Source organism: Leptidea sinapis, chromosome 6 (assembly GCF_905404315.1).
Source record: "Leptidea sinapis chromosome 6, ilLepSina1.1, whole genome shotgun sequence".
In the NCBI taxonomy this organism is placed as follows: domain Eukaryota; kingdom Metazoa; phylum Arthropoda; class Insecta; order Lepidoptera; family Pieridae; genus Leptidea; species Leptidea sinapis.
Genome location: NC_066270.1, coordinates 9,560,937 through 9,584,342, shown reverse-complemented (window position 1 = coordinate 9,584,342; position 23,406 = coordinate 9,560,937). Strand labels below are relative to the sequence as shown.

The 23,406-nt window shown below is 38.5% G+C and overlaps 1 protein-coding gene across 1 annotated transcript; it reads right to left on the bottom strand.

Moving 5' to 3' along the window:
- Positions 1-4,272: 4,272 nt before the first annotated feature.
- On the bottom strand, positions 4,273-22,661 carry LOC126965040 (abl interactor 2). The gene is made up of 9 exons (XM_050808471.1): positions 22,472-22,661; positions 21,929-22,368; positions 21,340-21,528; positions 20,963-21,087; positions 19,854-19,929; positions 16,229-16,296; positions 11,304-11,432; positions 10,061-10,157; positions 4,273-9,107 (listed from the first exon to the last, which is right to left on the bottom strand). The coding sequence occupies exons 2-9, from the start codon at positions 22,359-22,361 to the stop codon at positions 8,944-8,946; spliced, it is 1,281 nt and encodes a 426-aa protein (XP_050664428.1). The 5' UTR covers positions 22,362-22,368; positions 22,472-22,661; the 3' UTR covers positions 4,273-8,943.
- Between the last annotated feature and the right edge of the window lie 745 nt (positions 22,662-23,406).

The following is a 23,406-nucleotide window of genomic DNA, read 5'->3' as shown; positions in this document are numbered from 1 at the left end:
TTTCGTTATATTATTTTACCTAACGCCCAAAGTTGACTTGAAAATAAATAGGAACCCTTAGGTCTTATGATTATGCATTGGTATCCGCTGCGCTCCAACAAGATACCGCACTGCCTAAGAACAATATTTTTTTTATTATGGTAACTTCTACATGGTTTTGTGCGTAGCATCTTGACACTCAGTGCCACCTTTCAAATTTTCTAACATACGCTTCGTGGTATTATACATCGTGAAATTAATAAAATACAAAATACTTACTGATGATATGTGATCCCAGTGTTTTTCTTATGTCCTGTATTATTTTTATAAAGTTTTACTATGCAACCAAGCATTTTAGTATCAACTATTAGCAGAACATGTGGTATGTCAACGTCATACATTGTTCGAGACTGGCTCGAATACGCCCATTTGGGCGTTGTGTTAGTTGCCTCACTTTGCCACTACGCCTACCTTAATCGAAGCCTTATGTGTATACATAAATTTTTGCAAGGAAGGAGGGCAAATGAGCCAGCCCTTTTAGCAGTTAGCTTCACCAAAATGCTTATAGCAGTATATCTGTACAGCTGACGTATTGTGCTTCATTAGTGCTGTGTATATCTTATAAGTGAAATTTAATGGATTTAGGGAAAGGTTCAATGTGATAACGCGTTTATTCCGGCAAACTGCAGGCCTATAGGTATTACCTCCCTGCTCTCCAAAATCATGGAGAGCATAATTCACCGCCAGATCAAAGGCCTCTAGGTATACCTAGAGGGTCACCAGTTGATCAACGACCGACAGTACGGCTTTCACCATGGTCGATCGGCAGCTCATCTTTTGGTATACCTAACACATAGATGGGCGGCGGCTATCGAAAGCAACGGGGAAGGCATGGCCGTTAGCCTGGATATAGTGAAGGCCTTTGATCGTGTATGGCACAAGGCGCTCCTCGCAAAACTTCCATCATTTGGGCTTCCCGAGAGCTTACGCAAGTGGACCTCCAGCTTCCTCACTGGGCGCAGCATACAGGTCGTTATCGACGGTTATTGCTTGAATCCCATGCCCGTGAACACTGGAGTGCCCCAAGGCAGTGTGCTATCTCCCACACTGTTTATTCTGCATATCAATGATATGTCGGACACCTCCAACATACATTGCTATGCAGACGACAGCACGGGCGATGCCGTATACAGGGGCCATGCAGGTCTCTAGGGATATCGTCGACCAGTGCCGGGAGAAACTTGTCTTCTATCGAGTCCTCTCTTTGGAAGGTCGCGGAATGGGTAAATTGACCTTACTGACTCGCCTAGTATCGGAATTCTTGGTCTCGAAATCTTGAGCGATTGCCAATTTCGCGGCCATCTGGAAAGCAAAGCCAAATTGGCTTCGAAGAAACTGGGCGTCATAAATAGAGCACGTCAATACTTCAAGCCGGCCCACATTCTAGCGCTGTACAAAGCACACGGTCCGGCCACATGTGGAGTATAGCTGTCATCTCTGATCTGGCGCCCGCTCGATACATTTGACCGCGTGCAACGCAGAGCAGCTCGAATTGTCGAGGACCCAGTGCTCTGTGAACGGCTTCATTGTGTATCTATCCTCTACCGCATTTATCATAGGGAGTGATCCGAAGAGGTGTTTCACCTGATTCCTGCCGCCGAATTACACCTTCGCACGACACGCCACAAGTTAGGATATCATCCCCACCATCTGGATAAGTGGCGGTCCTCCACAGTGCGGTTTTCAAGGAGCTTTCTTCCACGTTCTACAAAGCTGTGGAATGAACTTCCTTGTGCGGTGTTTCCATGGGTACCTTCAAAAAGCGCGTACAGCTTCCTTAAAGGCCGGCAACGCTTCTGTGATTCCTCTGGTGTTGCAAGAGAATGTGGGTGGGGGTGATCACTTAACACCAGGTGACCCGTACGCTAGTTTTTCCTCCTTTTCCATAAAAAAAATGTGCATTGTTCAAAGTCTTTGTTTGATATATTTTGAAATGAAGAATGTAATTGTTTTTAAACGTTATGAAATATCAAATTTTAATACTAAATTCTAAGTTTTCACTTCTATCGGCAGTCTCTACAATTGTCAATTATTTTTTATTCGACTTTGACTTTGAGAGATGCTCTGTAATGGTTCTGGCCTTCTCTAGTTCTGTATGTGCTAAGGTACGGTCGGGTTTACTGAGAGACGAGACACTGAAAGGTCGCCTAATGTTGACAATGAGGAGTCTGAAGAAGCGGTAGCATTCATAAGACAGAGAGGTAGTGAATTTTATTATAACGTTAGTTATGCTGGAGATCTCGGCCTGTGCTTCCCCGAGGCGTAAAAAGGATAGGGTAGTCCCAAGCCCAAGGAGTAAGAGTCGTAAGAGGCGACTGAGGGCTTTTTAGAAGTGGGAGAGTCACGCTGCCGTCTTATGACGTCAGCCCAATTGGGCCAGATTAGTCCAGGGTAAGTAAGTTCTGGATGTTACCGACTAAGGGCGGTGCTCTTGCTAGTTTGGCTACTGGATTTTCAGATGAATCTACGATACTACTACGTTACGAGATCCTCTAAGATATTTGGTGTAGGTATTGCAGTGTTGCATCTGGGCATAATCTTTGCCTTTTGTCATTGTTTACTTTCGTCCATTTCTTCTTTTTAGTCAAAATATTTGCTTCTTTGGGTACTTCATCAGATGGGTCGCTGGGTGGCGTAGTTGTATTATTTGTTTTGCTAAATCCAATAAATCATTGTCTATTTGTAAGAATTCCTTTGTGGACTGTTGTTGGGGTTGTACCTTTGAGTTACTGCCGACTTGTAATTTGATTTAATGTTTCTAAATTATTAATTTCTTTTTATGTTCCCACGAGTATGGACGACGAAGTAGGTCACTTGCAGGGTGAGTCTATTCCTACAAGAAAGCAGATACAACGGTGTTTGCCAGGTCTACCGAGGTTAGCGCCAGAGGCTGGAGTCCCTCCAATCATTCATCCTATTAGCACGTTGCTCACTGGGATTAGGATGGATTATTTTGTACAGAGGGGGTCTTCCTCTTGGTCCAGCCCTCGTTCTCTCAGTTTTTACTGTGAATGTTATGAGTTGTGGTGATCATTTCCAACCAGCACGGAGTAGACTCATAAGGCGTCGGGTTAGTTACTGCCGCCTGACACTTGGCATTGTTATAAGTGTTGCGCTGTTTTGTATGAGAGGACTTCACTAAATACGAGTTAGTTAGTTCACTAATTACAAGTTAATACTAAATTTAATTTAATTTACCTATTGTCGCTAAATGTATATCACCTGGGGCTTTAATTAATAATTGCTTTATGTTTTCCAGTAAAAATTTTTGATTACTTACTTTTGGATCCGATCGATTGTCGTTTAAGAAAAGTAGTTAAATTCCCATAATTTTTCAAGTTAATGCCTTTTTTAACATGAACATTTCAGCATGGAATAAATTGCCCATAATGTAGATGGCTTTTTAGTTTTAGCAATCTCATTAAAATACGCCAAAAATACTATTTCGGAGAAAATGTACACTTTTTTCTTGTTTTTCCAACTCATAAAATTTGCATATACTTTCCACGGACTAGTAAAAAAATAAGGACTCCGTGTCACCTTACATACCCCACGCACACACACTACTACAGGCCACTACGATAGGCGGCTTGTCATCGTCTGTGACAGATCAGTTTGCGTCTCAATAAAATATTTTAAAAATGCCGTCGTGCGTTGTGAATAAGTGTAAAAACGATACTATGTTGGTATTTGTGGCCATTATGATTATTTAAGGGAGAAAAAATTGTGTAACTAGTATCCCACGTAACCGCACACATACTCGCATAACGGTGCTTTACTTGCTAATATCACGGCGCGGAGTCCTTCTTTTTTTACTCGTCCGGATACTTTCATGTATTTTTCTTTTGATTTCGCTGGAAGGAGGTTTTCCATTGCCAATTGAAGCGTTGGAACTCATTTTAATTTTTATTAAATTTATATTTATTATGTAGGTATGTATGTACAAATCAAGACGAATTTTCAGCTTTGCCGCTAATTTTTTTTATCATCTGTGCCGACAGGCAAACGCAGAGAGACTATGGTATGCCAAGAATGACAAAAGAGATCCAAGCAAAGAGTATTTAATAACCCCAGCACGCCGTTTCATACAGCATTGCAGGAGCGTTGTAATGTTCCAAATTCAAAGAACGCTCCTGCAATGGATTTGATTTTCTTTGTTCGAAAATTCGATACTTTGCGTGTTCTTTTTTAAAATGTGAAAATAATGACAATATTTCATATATTTGAGAAAAATAAGTTAATCATGGCTCACGAAAGTTTTAATAATTTAACTCATCCTAACATGATCACGAATTATAGAAGTATCAAAAATAATACAACTTTATTTTTCGTGTACATTTTATTTTGAGTACAGAAAGTACAAACAGGTTTACCCATCGCCAAAGTCCTTCACTCTGAAGTTACCCCGCGCCTGTTTACGGGGGCATAGTCCACATTCGCTTCTCCGAAACCTTGTTTTTTGTTCCAGTGCAACTGTTCACAGCGACCTTAAAGCGAACTAGAATTTTGTCGAGGGGCATACCTGTAATAACTTGGTACTAGGTAGGTACATATTTTGCTTACAATACGAGAAGCGTGTAACGTAAAAATCATGTTATAAATATATTTGTATTCTATCTCAAAGGCTAATAATAATGCCATACCTAAGACATTATTAATTGGGTTGTACCTAATCAAATATTTCGTCCTATAAACATACACACGTGCATAATTTTTTTTGAATTGTTATTTTTTTGTGAGTGACCTTATTTATTTTTATACAAATTCAATTTGTACCAACATTTGTGGACGATGCAGGAATCCAACACGCGCCTTTCAGGATACGCCCCAGCGCTCTTACCTACTAAGCTAATCGTCCGAATAACGCATGATTTTCAAATTTAAATATTTTCATTCAAAATAGGATGTGACATCACTTATTAAAAGTCAAAAACTACCACCCATAACCTGCTCAACCTCAATATTGCATATTAGAAAATTAAGAGGCCCTAAAATAAACAATTGATGTTCATTGGTAAGAGCGCTGGGGCGTTATCCTAGAGGTGTGGGTTGTTCCCGCATCATCCATAAATAACCAATGGGAGGCTCCTTTGCACCGGATGCCGGCTAGATTATGGGTACCACAACGGCGCCTATTTCTGCCGTGAAGCAGTAATGTGTAAGCATTACTGTGTTTCGGTCTGAAGGGCGCCGTAACTAGTGAAATTACTGGGCAAATGAGACTTAACATCTTATGTCTCAAGGTGATGAGCGCAATTGTGGTGCCGCTCAGAATTTTTGAGTTTTTCAAGAATCCTGAGCGGCACTGCATTGTAATGGGCAGGGCGTATCAATTACCATCAGCTGCTCAACTCAACAATAACATAATGTAGACAAATTATTGTTATAACTGTCATTGCAGGTGTACTAAACCTATTAAAAACAATTTCCACAAACTGAATAATGAAACTCTGCTCTTATAATTAAGTAATGTGTTTTTTAAGACTATAAAAAAAGATTAAAGACAGAACATTGACAATTTCACGACATTTCCTTTTTTTACGTTACATTTTAGACATCGACTTATTTTTTTAATAATTATATATATATAATTATATATATTATATATATATGATGGAAGATGTCTTAAATATACAAAACAATGTTTTGAATACAATAATAACTTAATGATAAGTTCAATACTATCTTAGAAACTAAACAATATAATGGTGTGCATTCGCATCATTTAATTTAAATATATAAATGCACAAAAATGGTCGATTTAGCCGCTGTTATAAAACAACTAAGACCCACTATAACATGAACAAGACATACAAATTATTACCGAGGCAGGCGAAACACGTGTCTGAGTCTCAGTCTCGTGCCAGATTTTGGCGAGACAACACGTCCTGAGGATGCCTCGTGTAGAGGCGAAACACGTGTCGAATTGTTTTAAAAACAAATATTGGCGGAATTAGCACTAAAGAAAACTTAAATAATTTGTATAATTATGGATTTCCGCAAAGTAACACCTAATTCAATGAACAAGACATACAAGATTTATCAACGCTACGTCGCTCGAACTGTTGGCCCAGTTGGAGGAGCGCTCGCACGGAACGCGAGAGGTCATAAATTTTGTTTTCAAATTTTATTTGTTCACTTTAACATCATCAGCTACCCTAACCTATAATAATGACATAATTCTACATATTATTAATTATTAAAAACAGATTCAATCCTTATACTATAATGTAAGAGTTGAATACGTGACGCCGAGCATTTCGGATCATCTTTATAGTTGGCATTGTGACAGTTGACATAGAGACGTGCAGGCAGCTCGCTAAAACATTGACTTGTATACAAGGTGTCCCAAAGTTATGGGACATGAAGGGAAAGTACCTTAAATATCGAAGATAGGCTATTTTACTGAAAGAAGACTTTATGTTATTTTTAAAAGTTAGTACTTCTGCATTCAAAGATTTTCTAAAAATTACTTGCCTCGTCTGGGAATCGAACCGACTGAAATGTAAAAAAAAACGCCCCTACTTTTATAATGCCAATCGAAAGAATGGCCAAAAACTAATAACTCTTCTTAAGTAACATAGTATTTCAAAAGAAAGTAGTCATTTAAGTGGGTATTTTTTTGTAAATTAATTAATTAAATGCTCAAAATGTTACCCCTCTTGTCTTACGCAAATGGACAACAGCCGGGATACCCTGTATAGAGTAGAGGCAAGGAGAATCATCTGTGTATATAAAAAAGTGTGCGAAAAAATGCATTAAATTAGGGTGGCGCTACAGTGAGGGTAGATCATAAAAGAAGCGCCAAATTTAAAATAATACTAATCACTCTAGGCGCATGTTTCCCTATAATAATCCTGTAAGTTTATATTTACTACATGATTTTGTACAACGTAACGTAAGTTGTTGAAATTTTCAATAATTCATTACTTTAGTCGACGATGATATTCAAATTTTTGCTCGGCATACTTCAGTTCATCTACAATTGCTTCATTCACCATACTTCATACCATATTCTGTGCCTACACCAGCTGATATACGTTTAGTAGTAGTTGTAGGTGGTACCTGGATTTGTTGTGTCGGGGTCATTGAAAAAACGGTTTATTTGATTGTTTCCCGCAACCGCCAGTGGTTACAAGATGTGTTGAATGAGTGATGTTATCCGGAACCATCACTTGATTACTGTACCTTCGCTTGATAAGTGGACGACCATTCTCTACTGATCACTCAGAGAGTGGTATTTTATTTATTTATTAATTTGTTCGCCCACCAACAGCTTAAAATATATAAATACAGTATAATCATTTTATATTAAAAAAAATATTGCCTGGTATGCAAAAGCCAATTACAGGTGTGTACATCTTGCTCTATTCATAAGACGATATCAATTCTGGTAATAGGATAGTGCTTATTAAGACAACCTTATCATTAATTACAGAGATGTGAGGGTAGTTTGTTTTTTTAATTTTAAACTTAAGTCTAAACAGGTTGGTAGGTAGGAAGATATTGACACACAAACAGCGAAATTATGTTTTAAGGGTTCCGTACCAAACGGGGTCTTATTACTAAGACTCCGCTGTCTGTCCGTCTGTCAACAGGCTGTATCTCATATACCCTGATAGACAGTTGAAATTTTCTCAGCTTATGTATTTCTGTTGCTGCTATAAAAACAGAATAAAATAAATATTTAAGGTGGTCTCCCATACAACAAATGCACTTTTAATAGGCGCTGGTGTTATAAGTAATGGAACGGAAAGCTATGTACGCGAGTCCGACTCGCATTTTGCCAGTTTTTAACAGTAAGGATACAATTCATTAAGCTGTTACTGATATTACTAGCTATAGATACATTTTCAATATAGATTTTCATTTTAGATAATTTATACATCTAGATAGCATGTTGCTGTTACACAACCGATAAAAACAGGCCAATTTAACACTTAAATGTGCGTGACAAGCTACGTCTTACACTCGCGATTTGTATGACACAGTGTGCGTAAATTGTTCAAAAAAATAGAGCTTAGTTCTAAATTTTATATTTTTCGACGTCATAGTCTATCTAGAGGTATAAATGATCTAAGATTTTTATTAATGCTAACGTATATTAATAATACATTTTATTAATTCTAAGTTGTATTAATTATTTTTATCTACATCGATGCTTTAAATCTTCTATTAAAGATTCTGAAACAGTTAGCTTTTTGCCAACATTAAAACACCCAATGTTCTAATAACCATTACATCATCCAAACGAGTGTTGTACTTAAATTCAGTGTATAAGTATCATCCGTTGTCATGATAATACTCCTTTGGATGATATTATGGTTACTGGGACGGGCTGTTTTAATGTGAGCAGTTATCTTTTATAGAGGATTCATATTATGGGTGTAGATAAAGTCTTGTATGCAACTGTTGATAATTAGGTATTAAAACACTCATGTGATATTATTAATAAACCCACATTCGTGTTTTAATACCCCTTATTACACAACAGTTGCATAAATTTACAGTTAGCTTGCTGCTAACATTAAAATAGCCAGTCCTAGTAACCATAACAACATCCAAATGAGTGTTATTATAATGAAAACGGATGAAAGTTGTACTGAATTTCAATACAATACCCGTTTGGATGATGTAATGGTTATTAGGCCATGGGGTGTTTTTTGTTACACAAATAAAATTAGAAAAACAAAATTTCATGAACGATGCGGGACCCGAACACACGGAGATCTGGCGTTGTATTAGTCCTAGAAGTGAGGGTTATCACTTTAAAAACTAACTTAATGTTGCCAACAATCTAACTGTTTTAGAATCTTTAATAGAGGATTTAAAGCATCGGTGAAGATAAATTATTTTTACAAAACCAATTGCGTCGTACGCCGTGTGCTGTCCGTGTTATGAGAGTCAGACGCAGGGCTCCACATAGTTGCCGGGGAACAGTCCGGTGACTCCATCCATCACTCCCTCCCACCAGCCGTCGTCGTTCTTCTTCAGCACGAAGATGACGGCGCTCTCGGAGAACGACAGCTCGTCGTCCTTGTCGGCGTAGTAGTCGTAGATCGCCACCACTGTCGACAACACGCAACATACATACGGTACTCAACTCACAAACAATCAAATGAACGTTCGGGACTTTCAAATCACAAACAATCAAATGAACGTTCGGGACTTTCAACTCACAAACAATGAAATGAACGTTCGGGACTTTCAACTCGCAAACAATCAAATGAACGTTCGAGACTTTCAATCACAAACAATCAAATGAACGTTAGGGAGTTTCAACTGACAAACAATCAAATGAACGTTCGGGACTTTCAACTCGCAAACAATCAAATGAACGTTCGGGACTTTCAACTCGCAAACAATCAAATGAACGTTCGAGACTTTCAATCACAAACAATCAAATGAACGTTCGGGAGTTTCAACTGACAAACAATCAAATGAACGTTCGGGACTTTCAACTTGCAAACAATCAAATGAACGTTCGGGACTTTCAACTGACAAACAATCAAATGAACGTTCGGGACTTTAAATTCACAAACAATCAAATGAACGCTCGGGAATTTCAACTCACAAACAATCAAATTAACGTTTCGGACTTTCAACTCACAAACAATAACATGAACGATCGGGGACTTCTGATTGAGATTATTATCGGCGACAACAGAGACGAAGGTCTCTGGTCTCTCACATCAACAAACCAGTTACAGCGCCCGCGCTTGTTGAAGGTACCTAAATTGTATCGAAATAAAATAACAATTCTGATCTTTAATGAAATGTATTCGCTACGCCTGCTGTATTCAGTATCATGAAGACTCTCAAGCAAATACCACCTGGAACGGAGTGCTACAAGAATATTGTATCCTTACTATTTTGCACAGAGTGAGTGTTTGGTCTTTATTTTTGGAGTAAAAATTCAAAAGTCCTTTACTTTCACACTACACGCCAAAATGTAAAGTGCAGTTTGTGGATTTTAGCTAACAATGCGAGAACAATGGCAATAAATAACTCTCTCATTTACCTTTCTCAATGTAATTCTTTGGAACCCAGCCCGGCAGATCCTCTTCATCTGGGACAATGGCTGGGACAGCGCTGGTATACTGGCTGCCCATTTTGTTCTGTAATATATGTTTATTTTATTAATTTAAACATTAATAACACGGAATCAAAGGAGATTGTAAACATTTATTGAATGAATATGTAAGTTAGATAATGCCCGCGCCATAATACTTTATTCCTATTATATCCATCCTTTTTACGCGTCCCTATACGACCTACTTCTTCTAGTGGAAAGATGGCCAAAGAATAGCCCCCGGTGCAAGGATACGAACAGTTCGTCCGTGACACCACACGAGTGAACACACCGCCAGTCTGTCTGCGTTGACACACTGCGTTTTGGTGGGCAATTAGATTTTATCACTCACCAAATGGGTGTTTCAAATAATTTCAGCCCTAATATAAATAAGTGAACATGATAATTTAATTTAATCATCAGATCAATAAAATAATCTAAGCGGGGTCAGATATCCGCCGCCGACAGACTATCAAATGACAATGACTCAACAGTTAAAATATTCCGCCGATTCGTTTTGTGTTAAAACAAAATATTATTAAATACGTTAATATTTAATTATGTTTGTGTACACAAAATCCCGGGGCAAATATTATAAGTACATAATAATATGTAAATATCCGCACAAATCTGTACAAATAGGTACATAACAATAATATTGCCACTTCCAAAACTTTTGTCTCCAACTGCTGAGGACACATGCACCTTTTTTCTTTTATTCTAGAAAATGTCTACTTTAAAATGAGATAGATTTTATATAACTATTTCATTCTGTGGCACAGGCCACTACATTTTTGTCCATCTCCTTTGTCAATAATTTAATAATTAACTGATAAAGCAGTGTGTGTTGTGCGGTGTAGTGTGTGTTATGCGGTGTGTTGTGATGAATATGGTGGGGTGTGTTGTGTGATGTACGTTGTGTTGTGTGATGTACGGTGTGTTAAGTGTTTTACGTTGTGTTGTGTGATGTACGGTGTGTTAAGTGTTGTACGTTGTGTTGTGTGATGTACGTTGTGTTGTGTGGTGTACGGTGTGTTAAGTGTTGTACGTTGTGTTGTGTGATGTACGTTTTGTTGTGTGGTGTACGGAGTGTTAAGTGTTGTACGTTGTGTTGTGTGATGTACGGAGTGTTTTGTGGTGTGCGGTGTGTTGTGGTGTACGGTGTGTTGTTGTGCGGTGTGTAGTGTAGTACCGGGAGGTGGTGCCTGGTGAACGATTCGTGGTTCAGCTCGTCGTCCAGCGGCGGCGGCGGCAGCGGCGGAGACACCGACCCGCCCCGCGTAGATCCACCTCCGCCCCCGCCCGATGAAGACGACCCGCGCTGCAACGATCAAAGTGATGTCCACGTAATAACACATCAAGTAACTGTTTCAACAACATATTGCTTATTGACACAATGTAATCTTAACAGTTAATATTAAATAATTTTATTCGATATGCCTATTTTGCCTTCAACCAGTCGGGTCACGAATATATGGACTTGCGCAGAGTTTTAACAGAAAATTTAGTGAATGTTAAATCAAAACAAATCAAACCAAAACCACTTTAATGAATAAAGTAGGTCACAAAAATGACACTTATGAATTTCAAAAAAAAATAATCTTATTAAATCTATTGCTACTTTGTAAAGGGTTGAGCTAATGAGAAGAAGTAGCAAGAAACCATTGCCACTCTTTTAAATCAAGATTTACATTATCATCGTTTTACAGGTCATTTCAATTACAATATAATATGTAAAGTGATGCAACAAACATACTCAAACGTCAAATAGTCAATGCCTTACACGAGTAAGTCAAAAAAGTAAATGTAAATGAATACAAAAGAAAAGCTAATGAGTACAGTAGCTGCATCATCCACACACACCGTTAATAAATAAAGGTTATCTGTAAAAAAATTATAAGCAATAGCTTATAAAATTATTATAATATATATAAAAAATATATTTAGTTAGTTGTAGAGATCTCTTAAGCAACCCGATGTCGACGTGTCGTTCAGAACAGGCCATTTCTTCTTCATTAACCATAATGTCTAGCGCAAGTTCCAGTAATCTGATCAGATCGTCTGAGGTCACAGAACTCGTTTGCTTTGATTGCGTCGAACCGTGAACCCTACAAGCTCTATTGAATAATTTTCGCCGCAAAATGTTCGCCTTAGTTCGGCATGCGTTCGGCGCTCGTGCAGCGTTCTCCCCGTGCGTATTATTTTACGTGTAGTAATAAAATGCTTATAACTAGGGTGATTTGAGTGACTGTCACTGGAAGCTATTGCAACAAGCTATAAGACCATGTATAAATTATTCATATTGTATTATAATTTTATTTCACACAGACTTTTCATTCGAAAATAAGAATAAAATTTAAGAATAAATTATTATTTTCAATGATAATTACTTGTTTTATTTACTAACTTTTATGTTTTTGTAATAAACATTAAGTATATGTTCTTTATAAAATAAAACCAAATCTCCACAAAGAACAATCTTCGTGCAAAGTCTTGATAACGACCGCTCGCTGCGCCGCCCGGGAAAAATTGAACACAAAATGTCCGTAAAGCTATGAAGTCGAATATTGGTGGCCTTGAATCGTAACGGATCGAAATGTGTATCGGACTTCACTCGTTCATAATTGCGTAGGAAAATAAACCATCTTGTACACGTAATAAGGGTGAAAACTGGGTGAGGTAAAAGAGTGCCTTGCGGCACTGCCGAACTCTGTGTTTTTGTAATTTCAAGTGCCTGCGGGCACCGTCCGATGTGGAAAGGTTAATTAATAAATGATGATGATGAAGAAACGCCCACCGTACAATAAAGTGCCGCACCTACGATTGTTTTTTTTATGAAAATAAGGACGAGACGAGCAGGAAGTTCAGCTGATGATAATTAATGCGCCCTGCCTATTACAATGCAGTGCCGCTCAGGATTCTTGAAATACCCAAAAATTCTGAGCAGCACTACAAATGCGCTCGTCACCTTGAGACATAAGATGTTAAGTCTCATTTGCCCAGTAATTTCACTAGCTACGGCGCCCTTCAGGCCGAAACACATTAGTGCTTCACGGCAGCAAAAAGGCGCCGTTGTGGTACCTATAATCTAGCCGGCATCCTGTGCAAAGTAGCCTCCACTGGTAGTGATTGTATAGAGCTAACTTGATAGCGGCGGTGGCGCATTCGGTAGAACCGTTATCTCTCACCACGGAGCCCCCGGTTACTTCCTTGCCTGCTACGTACCGGTGATGTTACAAGTGAGAATTGTCTGGGGTGATCACATACCATCAGATGACCCCTGCATTCAATCGTTTGTCCTCTTCTATAAAAACACAAACACGATTTATATTATAACATTCTGTAGAGACTTCTTACGTAGTTTTTTGACGTATATTTTTTGTAAATTTTTTAAATATCAATACTGTCACTCACGACTCAATCACCAACCATCTGACATTCTACCGGTAACTGCCCACATTTACACTAAGTTATTTCTGAGGTTTTTCCTCATCTTACTTAATTACTGGCCAGGGAATGATGCTTGGAACGCATTCAGATAAAATTTTAACAAGGCACCAATCACACTGTAGTAAGGTGCTTTTCTTCAAGACCAAGAGAATGCAAAACTCATCAAACTGTTCTCAAAAACTCACAAAAATCTATTCTTCATTTTTGATACCTATTGGTAATATTATGAATTGTTTAGTTTTCATATAAATTATGCTAACAACACACAAACACGAGAGAGTACTGGTTTACTAACATCATAAAACGAATATTGTCCTATGTAAAACAATACATTAACGAAAAATACACTGTCATGTTTTGCTATTTCACATTACATATTATATAGTATAGGTGCGGCTCTGAACATAACCCACTCGTGACCAATTTCTCGCTCCGCTTAAAGGCGCCTAGACGCCAATCGACAAAACCCAGAAGCCTGCATCCTTCTGAGCGACCATTCTTCCGGGAGGCGTTAGAGGCCAAACTAAGGGATGACCCAGCGCATGAACACGCTAACTCAGTGGAAACATTTGAAAGGTCATATCAACGATGCACTGGACCAGACCTCAAAGCGGAAAATGCCGGAGCGGAGGAGAGGATGCTGGATCTCCGATTGTTCATGGGAGCTCATTCAACGCAGGAAACACTTAAAAACCAGGGGTCTACAAGATCATGGAGTCATGACCGAATACTCCGGGCTTAGCAGAGCTATCCAAGTCAGTTGTCGCCGAGACAAGAACAACTTCATTGAGGGCATCTGCAGCTAAATTGAGAAATATTCGAACAAGCTACAAACTGCAGACCTTTTCAGGAAGGTTAGAGTCCTTTCCAAGCAGTTCAAAGCTAAATCGTGGATTATAGAAGATGCCGACGGCACTGTACTACACGAGCTCGACCACATTGCTGAAAGATGGCGTACCTACTGTGAGCAGTTAAACACAGATCCCCACTCAACGCCCGAAGTTACCCCGGTTTGGAGGGACCTAGCACTGGAGCCCATGATTCTTGGTTCCAAGATATCTAATGCTCTACAATCTCTCAAGAATAGGAAGGCACCAGGAAGCGACCAAATAACAGCAGAAGTGCTTCAAGCTATGGGTGACCTGGGTGAAGAGACACTACAATATTTGCTCACATGTCTGGCAAAACGGTGATTGGCCGCGGGACTGGTCGGAATCCGTTATTCTTCCGCTGCATAAGAAAGGGACAACCAAGAGCTGCGGCAATTATCGAACCTTATCCCTCATCTCGCAAGCCAGCAAATTTTTGCTTCATATTCTCAATAATCGCATCCACTATTATCTGGATTGGCAAATTCCGCAGGAGCAAGCTGGTTTTGTGAAGGACAAGGGCACTCGGGAGCAGATTCTCAATGTGAGGCAGCTCATTGAGAAGGCATACGAGTTTGATACGCCAGTGCTGTGCTTCGTCGACTACAGTAAGGCTTTCGACTGTGTCAATTGGAGTTGCTTATAGAGGGTTCTGCAAGAGCTTGGTGTACCAAATCATCTCATCGCTTTGCTTAGCACCCTGTATGGCTCAAGCCAGGGAGTTGTAAGAATCGATAAAACAACCTCGAAATCCTTTAAGTTTCAAGTGTTTTAAGTGCGTCAGGGGTGCATTTTGTCGCCCATTCTCTTCAACGCCTATGGAGAGCACATTATGAGACGTACCTGCGAGAACTGGGAGGGAGGCATCACAATTGGTGGCGTGAAAATCACCAACTTGCGCTACGCCGATGACACTACTCTTCTTGCAGCAAATAAGTCAGAAATGGCTGCACTTCTTGAACGTATGGAGCGGATTAGTAGAGGGATGGGACTTCCCATAAACAGGTCCAAGACCAAAGTCATGGTGGTGGATAGATCTGGGAAATTGGAACTAACTGGTGCGCTGAGCCTAGAAATGGTGGACAACTTTATCTGGGTTCCAACATAACTAACGATGGTTTGTGCGAGAGGGAAGTACGCAGGAGAATTGGCATGTCTAAGAGCGCTATGCTCAGCTTGGAAGAATCTGGAGAGATCGCAACATTTCCGTAAAAACTAAGACAAAACTGGTACGGACTAGGGTTCGTATCAGTTTAGTCAGACTAGGGTCTTCTCGATATTTTCGTACGGCGCTGAGACTTGGACACTGAAAGCTGCAGACCGCAAACGCATGGACGCCTTTGAGATGTGGTACTGGAGAAAGATGCTTCATAACCCCTGGACAGCATTTCGATCTAATCTCTCCATACTGCGTGAACTCAGGATCTCCTCGCGATTGTCTTCCGAATGTCTGCGCAGAGTTTTAGAATACTTCGGTCACATCGCAAGGAAGGACGATGGAAACCTTGAGAGGCTCATTGTGGTCGGCAAAATAGATGGGAAGAGGCCTCGTGGACGCAGTCCAACACGATGGTCCGACCAGATCCGCTCCGCCCTCGACTCTACGGTTCACAATGCCTTTCACACCGCCAGAGACAGGAATAGATGGAGAGCGATCATACGTGAGAAAGTGATACAGAGGGTAGGTCACGACCCTCAGTACTGAGGATTACGACGCAGGAAGGAGGATATAGTATAGGTAAAGTTTTTATTAAATAAGCAGAAAACATAGTTTGCCAATAAAAAAATAAGTACATACATGTCCAGGGAGGCTCATTGAGTGCTGGCTGTGTTCACCATCTGAGCCAATCAACGGAGATGGTGGTGCTGTAAACAAATAGATATATATATAATAGTTAAAAAAGATTATATAATATTTAAAAAAAACTAAAAAACACGCTAAAGAGCACAAAATTCTCATTGGTGTTCGAAAATTTCCTAATATTAGAAAAATCGGTTAAAGATAATGGTTTAAATTTAAAATTAACATAATTTCCTGACTTATTTAATAACGACGAAAGATAAAAATAATATAAATTAACAAAATCTTATTTTGCAAATTGAAAAATGGTATAATTTTTTTCAGATCTACGAAGTTTGAACGAAATCTGGCTGTTTAAAGTGGGTCTAAATAGCGCCCAAATGATAAAATAATACAAATATACATATATATATGCCCGAAATTTTCTAGGTCGAAATTGTAGAGACGGAATTTATTAACCCGCGTTTGTATAGGTATCTTAGTCAAAGGTTACGCGCTCAGTCAGTCCATCAGTCTGCTCAGAATGACGGGAAAATTATCATCTAACCGGTTGACTGACGGACTGATGGTCCAGAATGACAAATATTAAATATTTTAAATATTTTTCATCAATCTGTTGTGAATGACAGCAGACTGATGCCAGACTGATCGTGTAACCGCTCGAATCATTCTGTCGTCAGTCAGTCACCGTCCCCGAATGGAGCAAGACGTGCCAAGCGACGAAGCGCTGCCGCCGCCCGCTTCACTCCCGCCACCGCCAATCCAGATAGAAAAAGAGTTCATTCTCACATTAGACTCCTTGCCAGAGTTATGGGATAAAACACATACTTTATATTGTAAAAAATACAAGAGAAATGACGCTTTGCGAAAACTCCTCGACATATATATAAAAATTAAACCCGGGGCAGTTGCCCCGGGTTTAATTTCTATAGTTATAGAGGATGTCAAAAAAAAATTAACGTTTTAATGTTTGCAAAGAAATTTGCAAAGGCTTCAGCCGCATCTGCTCCCGTGCACGACAACCATTAAACACAAATCCCCCTTTAGATCGGATAAGCTTTAATGTTGCTTTCAGCACGTATATGCCTTAGGGATACAAGCCTTTAAATTAGACCTAATTTCTGAGAACCTAGTGTAAGTCTCAAAACGTTTAGGTAGTTAACTCATATCTCTCGCAGTCCTTGGCCAGCTGGCTTGGCTTTATTTTATCAACCCATACTGTCATCAGTATTATTAGTATTATCTCCCTTTTCTGGATCATACCAGTATTTTACTCTATGCGAGAAAAAAATCAAAACGATATAATAAAGATAAGGAAGGTAGTGTTATGGACACTACCTTCCTGACTCGGATTATGTACTAAAATATTCGAAAAAATCATGCTCCAGCAACTATTGACACACTTTAATACGAATGGAATGATACATAGAAAGCAGTGCGGATTTACAAAAGGCCGGTCCATAATAATTTGGATATGATAATTTCCTATTTGTCCAGTCGGGTCGAGCAAATAGTATCCATAGACGGCATCGCTTCTGCAGGTTTCTCAACAAAAATGGGAGTGCCTCAAGGTTCTATACTGGGTCCTTTCCATTTCTGGTTTATATCAATGATCTTCCATATCTAGTAGATAAAATTTCAGATTTAATTTTATTTGCCCATGATACATTAATTTTATTTAAAGTAAATAGAAAAAATAAAGAGATATTTGAAACTAACAAGGCCCTCAACGTTATTTGTTGAATGTTACATTTACTAAACGAATTGTTAAACAAAATAATGTAACCCTAGACTCAGTTTCTGGTAGTGTTCTTAGGAGGTAAACTAGATTCTAGATTGTAATGGGGTCCACATATTGAGAAATTGTCATCAAAATTTAAGTTTAGCTTCCTACGCAGTTTGGAAAATAAGGCAACTATCGGATATAGCAACGACTAGATCGTTTTATTTTTTAATGAATAATATAACATTATATTAATCTTTATAAAATATATAAAATCTCACTTCTTAAAAAAATATAATTGTATTATTGCATTTTTTTCTAGGTAGAGAAAATATTAACGCTGCTATAAAGATAAGGTTATATCGTCAGAGTTCGCGAGAAGAAGAAATAGCTAATAAATGAAACAATGCTCCTAGCTCTTCAGCAATACGTGAGTGTTTAGTTGGTAGCACGATTTTAGTAAAAAATAATTTAATGTGTCATAAACCAATGTGTATATTTAATGATTACTTTAATTCTTCTTGTCTTTCAACTTTTAAGAATAATTATTCATATTTAATAGTATTTTTTATTAAAATAGTAACATCCAAAAACCTTGCGTACGCCTATGCTGAAAAGCAAGACAATAATACCTACCGGTGTCATACGTGTTTTTACTTCTATGTGTTACGTAATTATTACTTATTTTCCTTTATGTAATCACCACAGATAACATACATATCATGTTACATGAGAGATTGTTAATCGCTCTCATCTTTCATAATAAGCTTATCCCCCATTACCTCATATTATATACCATTATATTTATGGGTGACATAACATCTCACACTCAGTAGTCAGTTGGGCCTCCTGAAGCCATAACTAAGGCTCTAGACCTCTTTGGCGTGCTGAATATCAAATTAACTATAGTGTCGAATCATGCGCCATCTTTTCAGTGTTCAAATTGTGGGGAAGTTGTTCAAATGTTATTAATCACAGGTGTACGAGTTAATCACAGGCGCGCTCAATGGGGTTCTTGTCACCAGACTGTGGAGACCGTATTAAACTGCAGTGTGTCCTCGAGCATTGTTATGCATAAAGTCAGTCTATCTTCTGGAGAGCCTACCAACACTACGTCTACCGGTACGTGGTCACCATTCGAGGACTTTACTGCACCAACGGCCATCTGGCCGTCGCTCTATGTGCCCTGCTCACTGCCACTTCAGTTTGGTTCTCCTACGGATCTCCTCATTTCCTCAGTCATGTTGACTCGTGTCAAAAAGTTCAGTTCTCCCACTTAAGCAAATATCGGCCCAGACCATTTATTATTTTGCCGTGATAGGGATGAATTGCCGTGATAGCCATTCATGACGTACTCTTCTTGTATCAGGTTAAAACCAAACCTCGATTGTTCCGAAAATAAGGCACGTGTCCTCTGATTTTTCGGCCGGTGAATGCGCCCACTGTACCGCACACTGGCCTACAGGAATGTAAACCAGCCGTCTGCTCCTGGCAGTTTGAGTGCTGGCAGACTCCTGGTGTCCATCTTAGCCTATCCATGAGATGCCGCGCTTCTCATTTCTGGCAATGGTTCTAATAAAATGGTCTTGTCTTTCTGTAGTTATTTGATATTTACCAGAATGTAGTACAGCCGTACCAGTGAGCCGGTAACGTTGTCACAATCTTCGGATGACAGAATGCCTAACAAATCGACCTTTATTTTTAATAGGAAATACTAAATATCAATCAGAATAATACTATTCCAACATAACGAGAATATAAATAAAAATAACCTATAACATGTGTTATGGTAAAATAAAAATAATAAGGCCTAACATTTTTAAAAGTTTGAATTTGAAATATTTTATCATGCTTCTACTTGTTTAAGACACTTGCTTAAGCTAAATATTTAATACTTACGGGGCATACTGGAATGTAAATCCTGTTGTGAATAGTTTGAGTTTGACTGGTGTTGATTTGGATGCACCATTCCCACCTGTATGACAAAAAAAAATATATAATACTAACTAACTACTCTAATTCAATTTTGGAACGCGTTATTACGTTATGAAGTTTCATCATTTCCCGCCACTTCACATAATTTTTTCTAGGTTAATTTAAAAAAAAAACGAATTGCAGTGATTTCCTTGTTCAAAGTCGGTATGTTTGTAATTTTCAAGACACTTGAAAAACTTGTTGTCGTAAGTTTGTATATCTTTCTATCGATACATACACATTCTCTGTCGAAGTCCTTAAAAGTGCGGGGCGGTCGCGTACTGTAGAACGAAAAAGGGGGGTAATGCTGTGAAAGCCGGAATTCGCCTAAATTCTATAAGAGACAGATAATTTTACGGCGAGAAATGAAAATTCCCGCTAGGACTCTTTCGCGTAACATCAAATCTTTCGCGTAACATCAAAGAAGACCTAACTCTTGGTGCATATAATTAATATACCCAACATACATTAAATGAATCCTCTTCTCTTTAAGAGAGTGGTCCGACCAACATGTTTGCTCATGATAAAAATTTCACAATGGAGGACTCCGTCAATCAAAATGACAAAGTGTACACTCATCGCTCCAAAGAATGATAATGGCTAGAAGGTGATTGTGAGATTCATGTCAAAACCGATCATAACACCTACATTCCTTCTATGTTTTATGGTAAAAGTTTTGGATACGAGCTGACAGCAATATTTTCTGAGTCGCACCACATCAACACCGTCTGACTACGTAGCACATCACATCACAGTGCGGCTGTCTGCCGAGGACATACATATTAAATACTGTGTCACATAAAATTAATTAACTTTCATCTATGGATGTTCCGAACGAGTTACACGACAAATGCCATGTTGGCACCACACAACACTAGCTCAGATATCAATGTCACCATTTGAACACCACAGTGTTCCTCCACAACAAAGCTTTCGTGGAATTTTCGTAAAATACTTTAAAGTTGGATATAATGTTAAGCCAATAACAGCCATGTGGAATCAAGTAGTCACATGTTATATAATCAATGTTTTACCTGTGGTTGAGCTACCGGCAGAGTAGAGTAACCAGGTGGTCTGCGCGGGTAGTTGGGTGCGTAGTGAGATGGCACCTGAGGTGGGGCCACTGCCGGCGGGGTTCGATACTCCCGGGAAGATTTACCTGGAGAATGGAGATAACACACATTATATTCAAAGTCAAAATTAACTTTATTCAATTAGGCTTAAACAAAGAACTTTTGAAACTTAGAGCATTTGCCCAACTTAAAAGCCATTAATGCATCCCTGGATGTAGATGTCCATGGGCGGTTGCCTCACCAACCCCTATCATGTATGCCTCTTGCCCATTTGCTCCCTCTTATATAAAATAAATATCTTGGGACCTAACAACACACATATAACTAACTACACTCACCTAAAGTACCTCTTCCTAAAGTGCCAGTATTTGTAGCAGAGGCAGAGCGTACAGCAGACGGAGGTGTTGGCGGCTTTGTGGTTGGTGCTGGTAAAGGAACTGCACCAGGCGCAGACCCCGAGCGACGACCACGTGGAGTTCCATTAGCTCCACTATTCCAACGAGCACCATGACCAATATCATCTAAAGCTACAAATTCAAACATTATTTTAATATATTTTTGTTAATTAAATGTTATGAAATACTACACTATAAGTGCAATTTCTGCAAAGTTTTGTTCTTTTTCTCCCCTTAGGTTATAAGATCTAAATGTTCCACAATATAATATAGACCTGATTGCTGGGCTTTTAAGAAAAGAATCAAAGATACAAAATATGAGCACAAACAAACAAACAAACCAGGTGAATATGGGAGAAACAGACCAGATTATATGAGATCTTTAAAATTAGCTTCCACTGGACATAACACAGTTAAGAAAACTAACTCAGATTCACATCAGTTAAAATGGCTTTGACTCTGATATAAAAGTGCCAAACTTTGGTGTTACAAAACCAGACAACAAAAAATTATAATAATCAGAATAACTCACCTGTATAATCAATACTCTTCCTGACATACTTTATTGGTTTCTCAGGATTTGCTGGAGCTATTATTTTATATTGCCTGTTGGTCACTTTATTTGCTGTAAGAACTCCTATTTCCCTACGGGCTACCTTTTCTTTATGAATAGCAACAGTTTGAGCAATATGATTCATTTGTCCTTCCATCTCTGCTAGTTGCATAGTTTGTAACTCCAGTAGCTGTAGGAAGTTATAGGCCAGGGTGTTGATTTGATATGCCACACTAGCTAACGATTGAGTTGTATAATTTTTGGTGCTCTCCAGTGCTAATCGTTTATTCTCAGATTGAAAATAATTTGCCTCACAATACTCTGCTACTCTTTCTAAATTAGTATGACTGTCAGTGAGATGGTTACGGCCCTCTGGTATCTCAGTTTGCAGTAAAGCAGCAAGTTCCGCCATTTTATTACTAAAATCAAAGAATATCGGTAAGAGAAACGGCCCAACCCATTCAGGTACACTTGCAGAACTCTATGCAAAAGCGTACGAGTACGGAGTAGGTAACGTCTTACCTTTTTTCAACCCGTACTTAAACAAATTTTTGTAAAATGTAATATAGAATTTTATTTCATGCTCTTTAATGAAATCATCACATCAATGAATTATGAAATTGTATCACTATTCACTATGTAATTACACGAATAGTAAATATTTATTAAAAATATGTATTAATAAAAAACCTTGGGAGAATCAACCACAGATGACAGAACAGAATCAACAATTAACATGACAAATGACAACTGAGAGTTGAGTAATAGTATTGACATGACACCCGAGAGTATTAATATTATTAGATATTTTTTAAGTAAAACGCTACTACGGGTATGGCGGCGGCGCCATAAGAGCTTTGTTTATTTGATGTACATAAAGATATTACATTTGAGTGTTAGTTTCTCTCATAAAAAGTTACCTTAACATATTAAATCCAAATCCCTTTAGAATGTTAAGAAGTAACAAATATAAACACAAGCCAATAAAATATAAACATACAAACTTTCCCCTTAATAATACGAATGTGATTTTTGATTAAAAACATAAAAAACCTCCTGAAAAAAACTGAAGAGATCTTGAACGGAAAATAGGGACAGACTGACAAACACCGTCCAAATCGGGTTCTAATTACAAAACGCAGCTGAAACTGAAAAAGTGTATACATTGCTGCCTATTAATCAATGATATTTAAAAAATCGGGAGTAAACGCAGAAATGTATAGACATAGCAGCGAAGCTTATGGTGTAATTTGTGGCATGTGCCATATTTCTTCTTCTTCTGGCTTTGATTTTGTATGACGTGCGTGTCTATATGTATAGAACTTCATTGCTACGATAGGTACAAAAAAATGTCAAGGGATTACTTATCACAGGAAGGCTAGTAGTTATTATTGTATTTTTTGTTCTTTTTATTTTAGATCCTTAAAGGAAAATATTTATTCAGGCTGTATGTTATT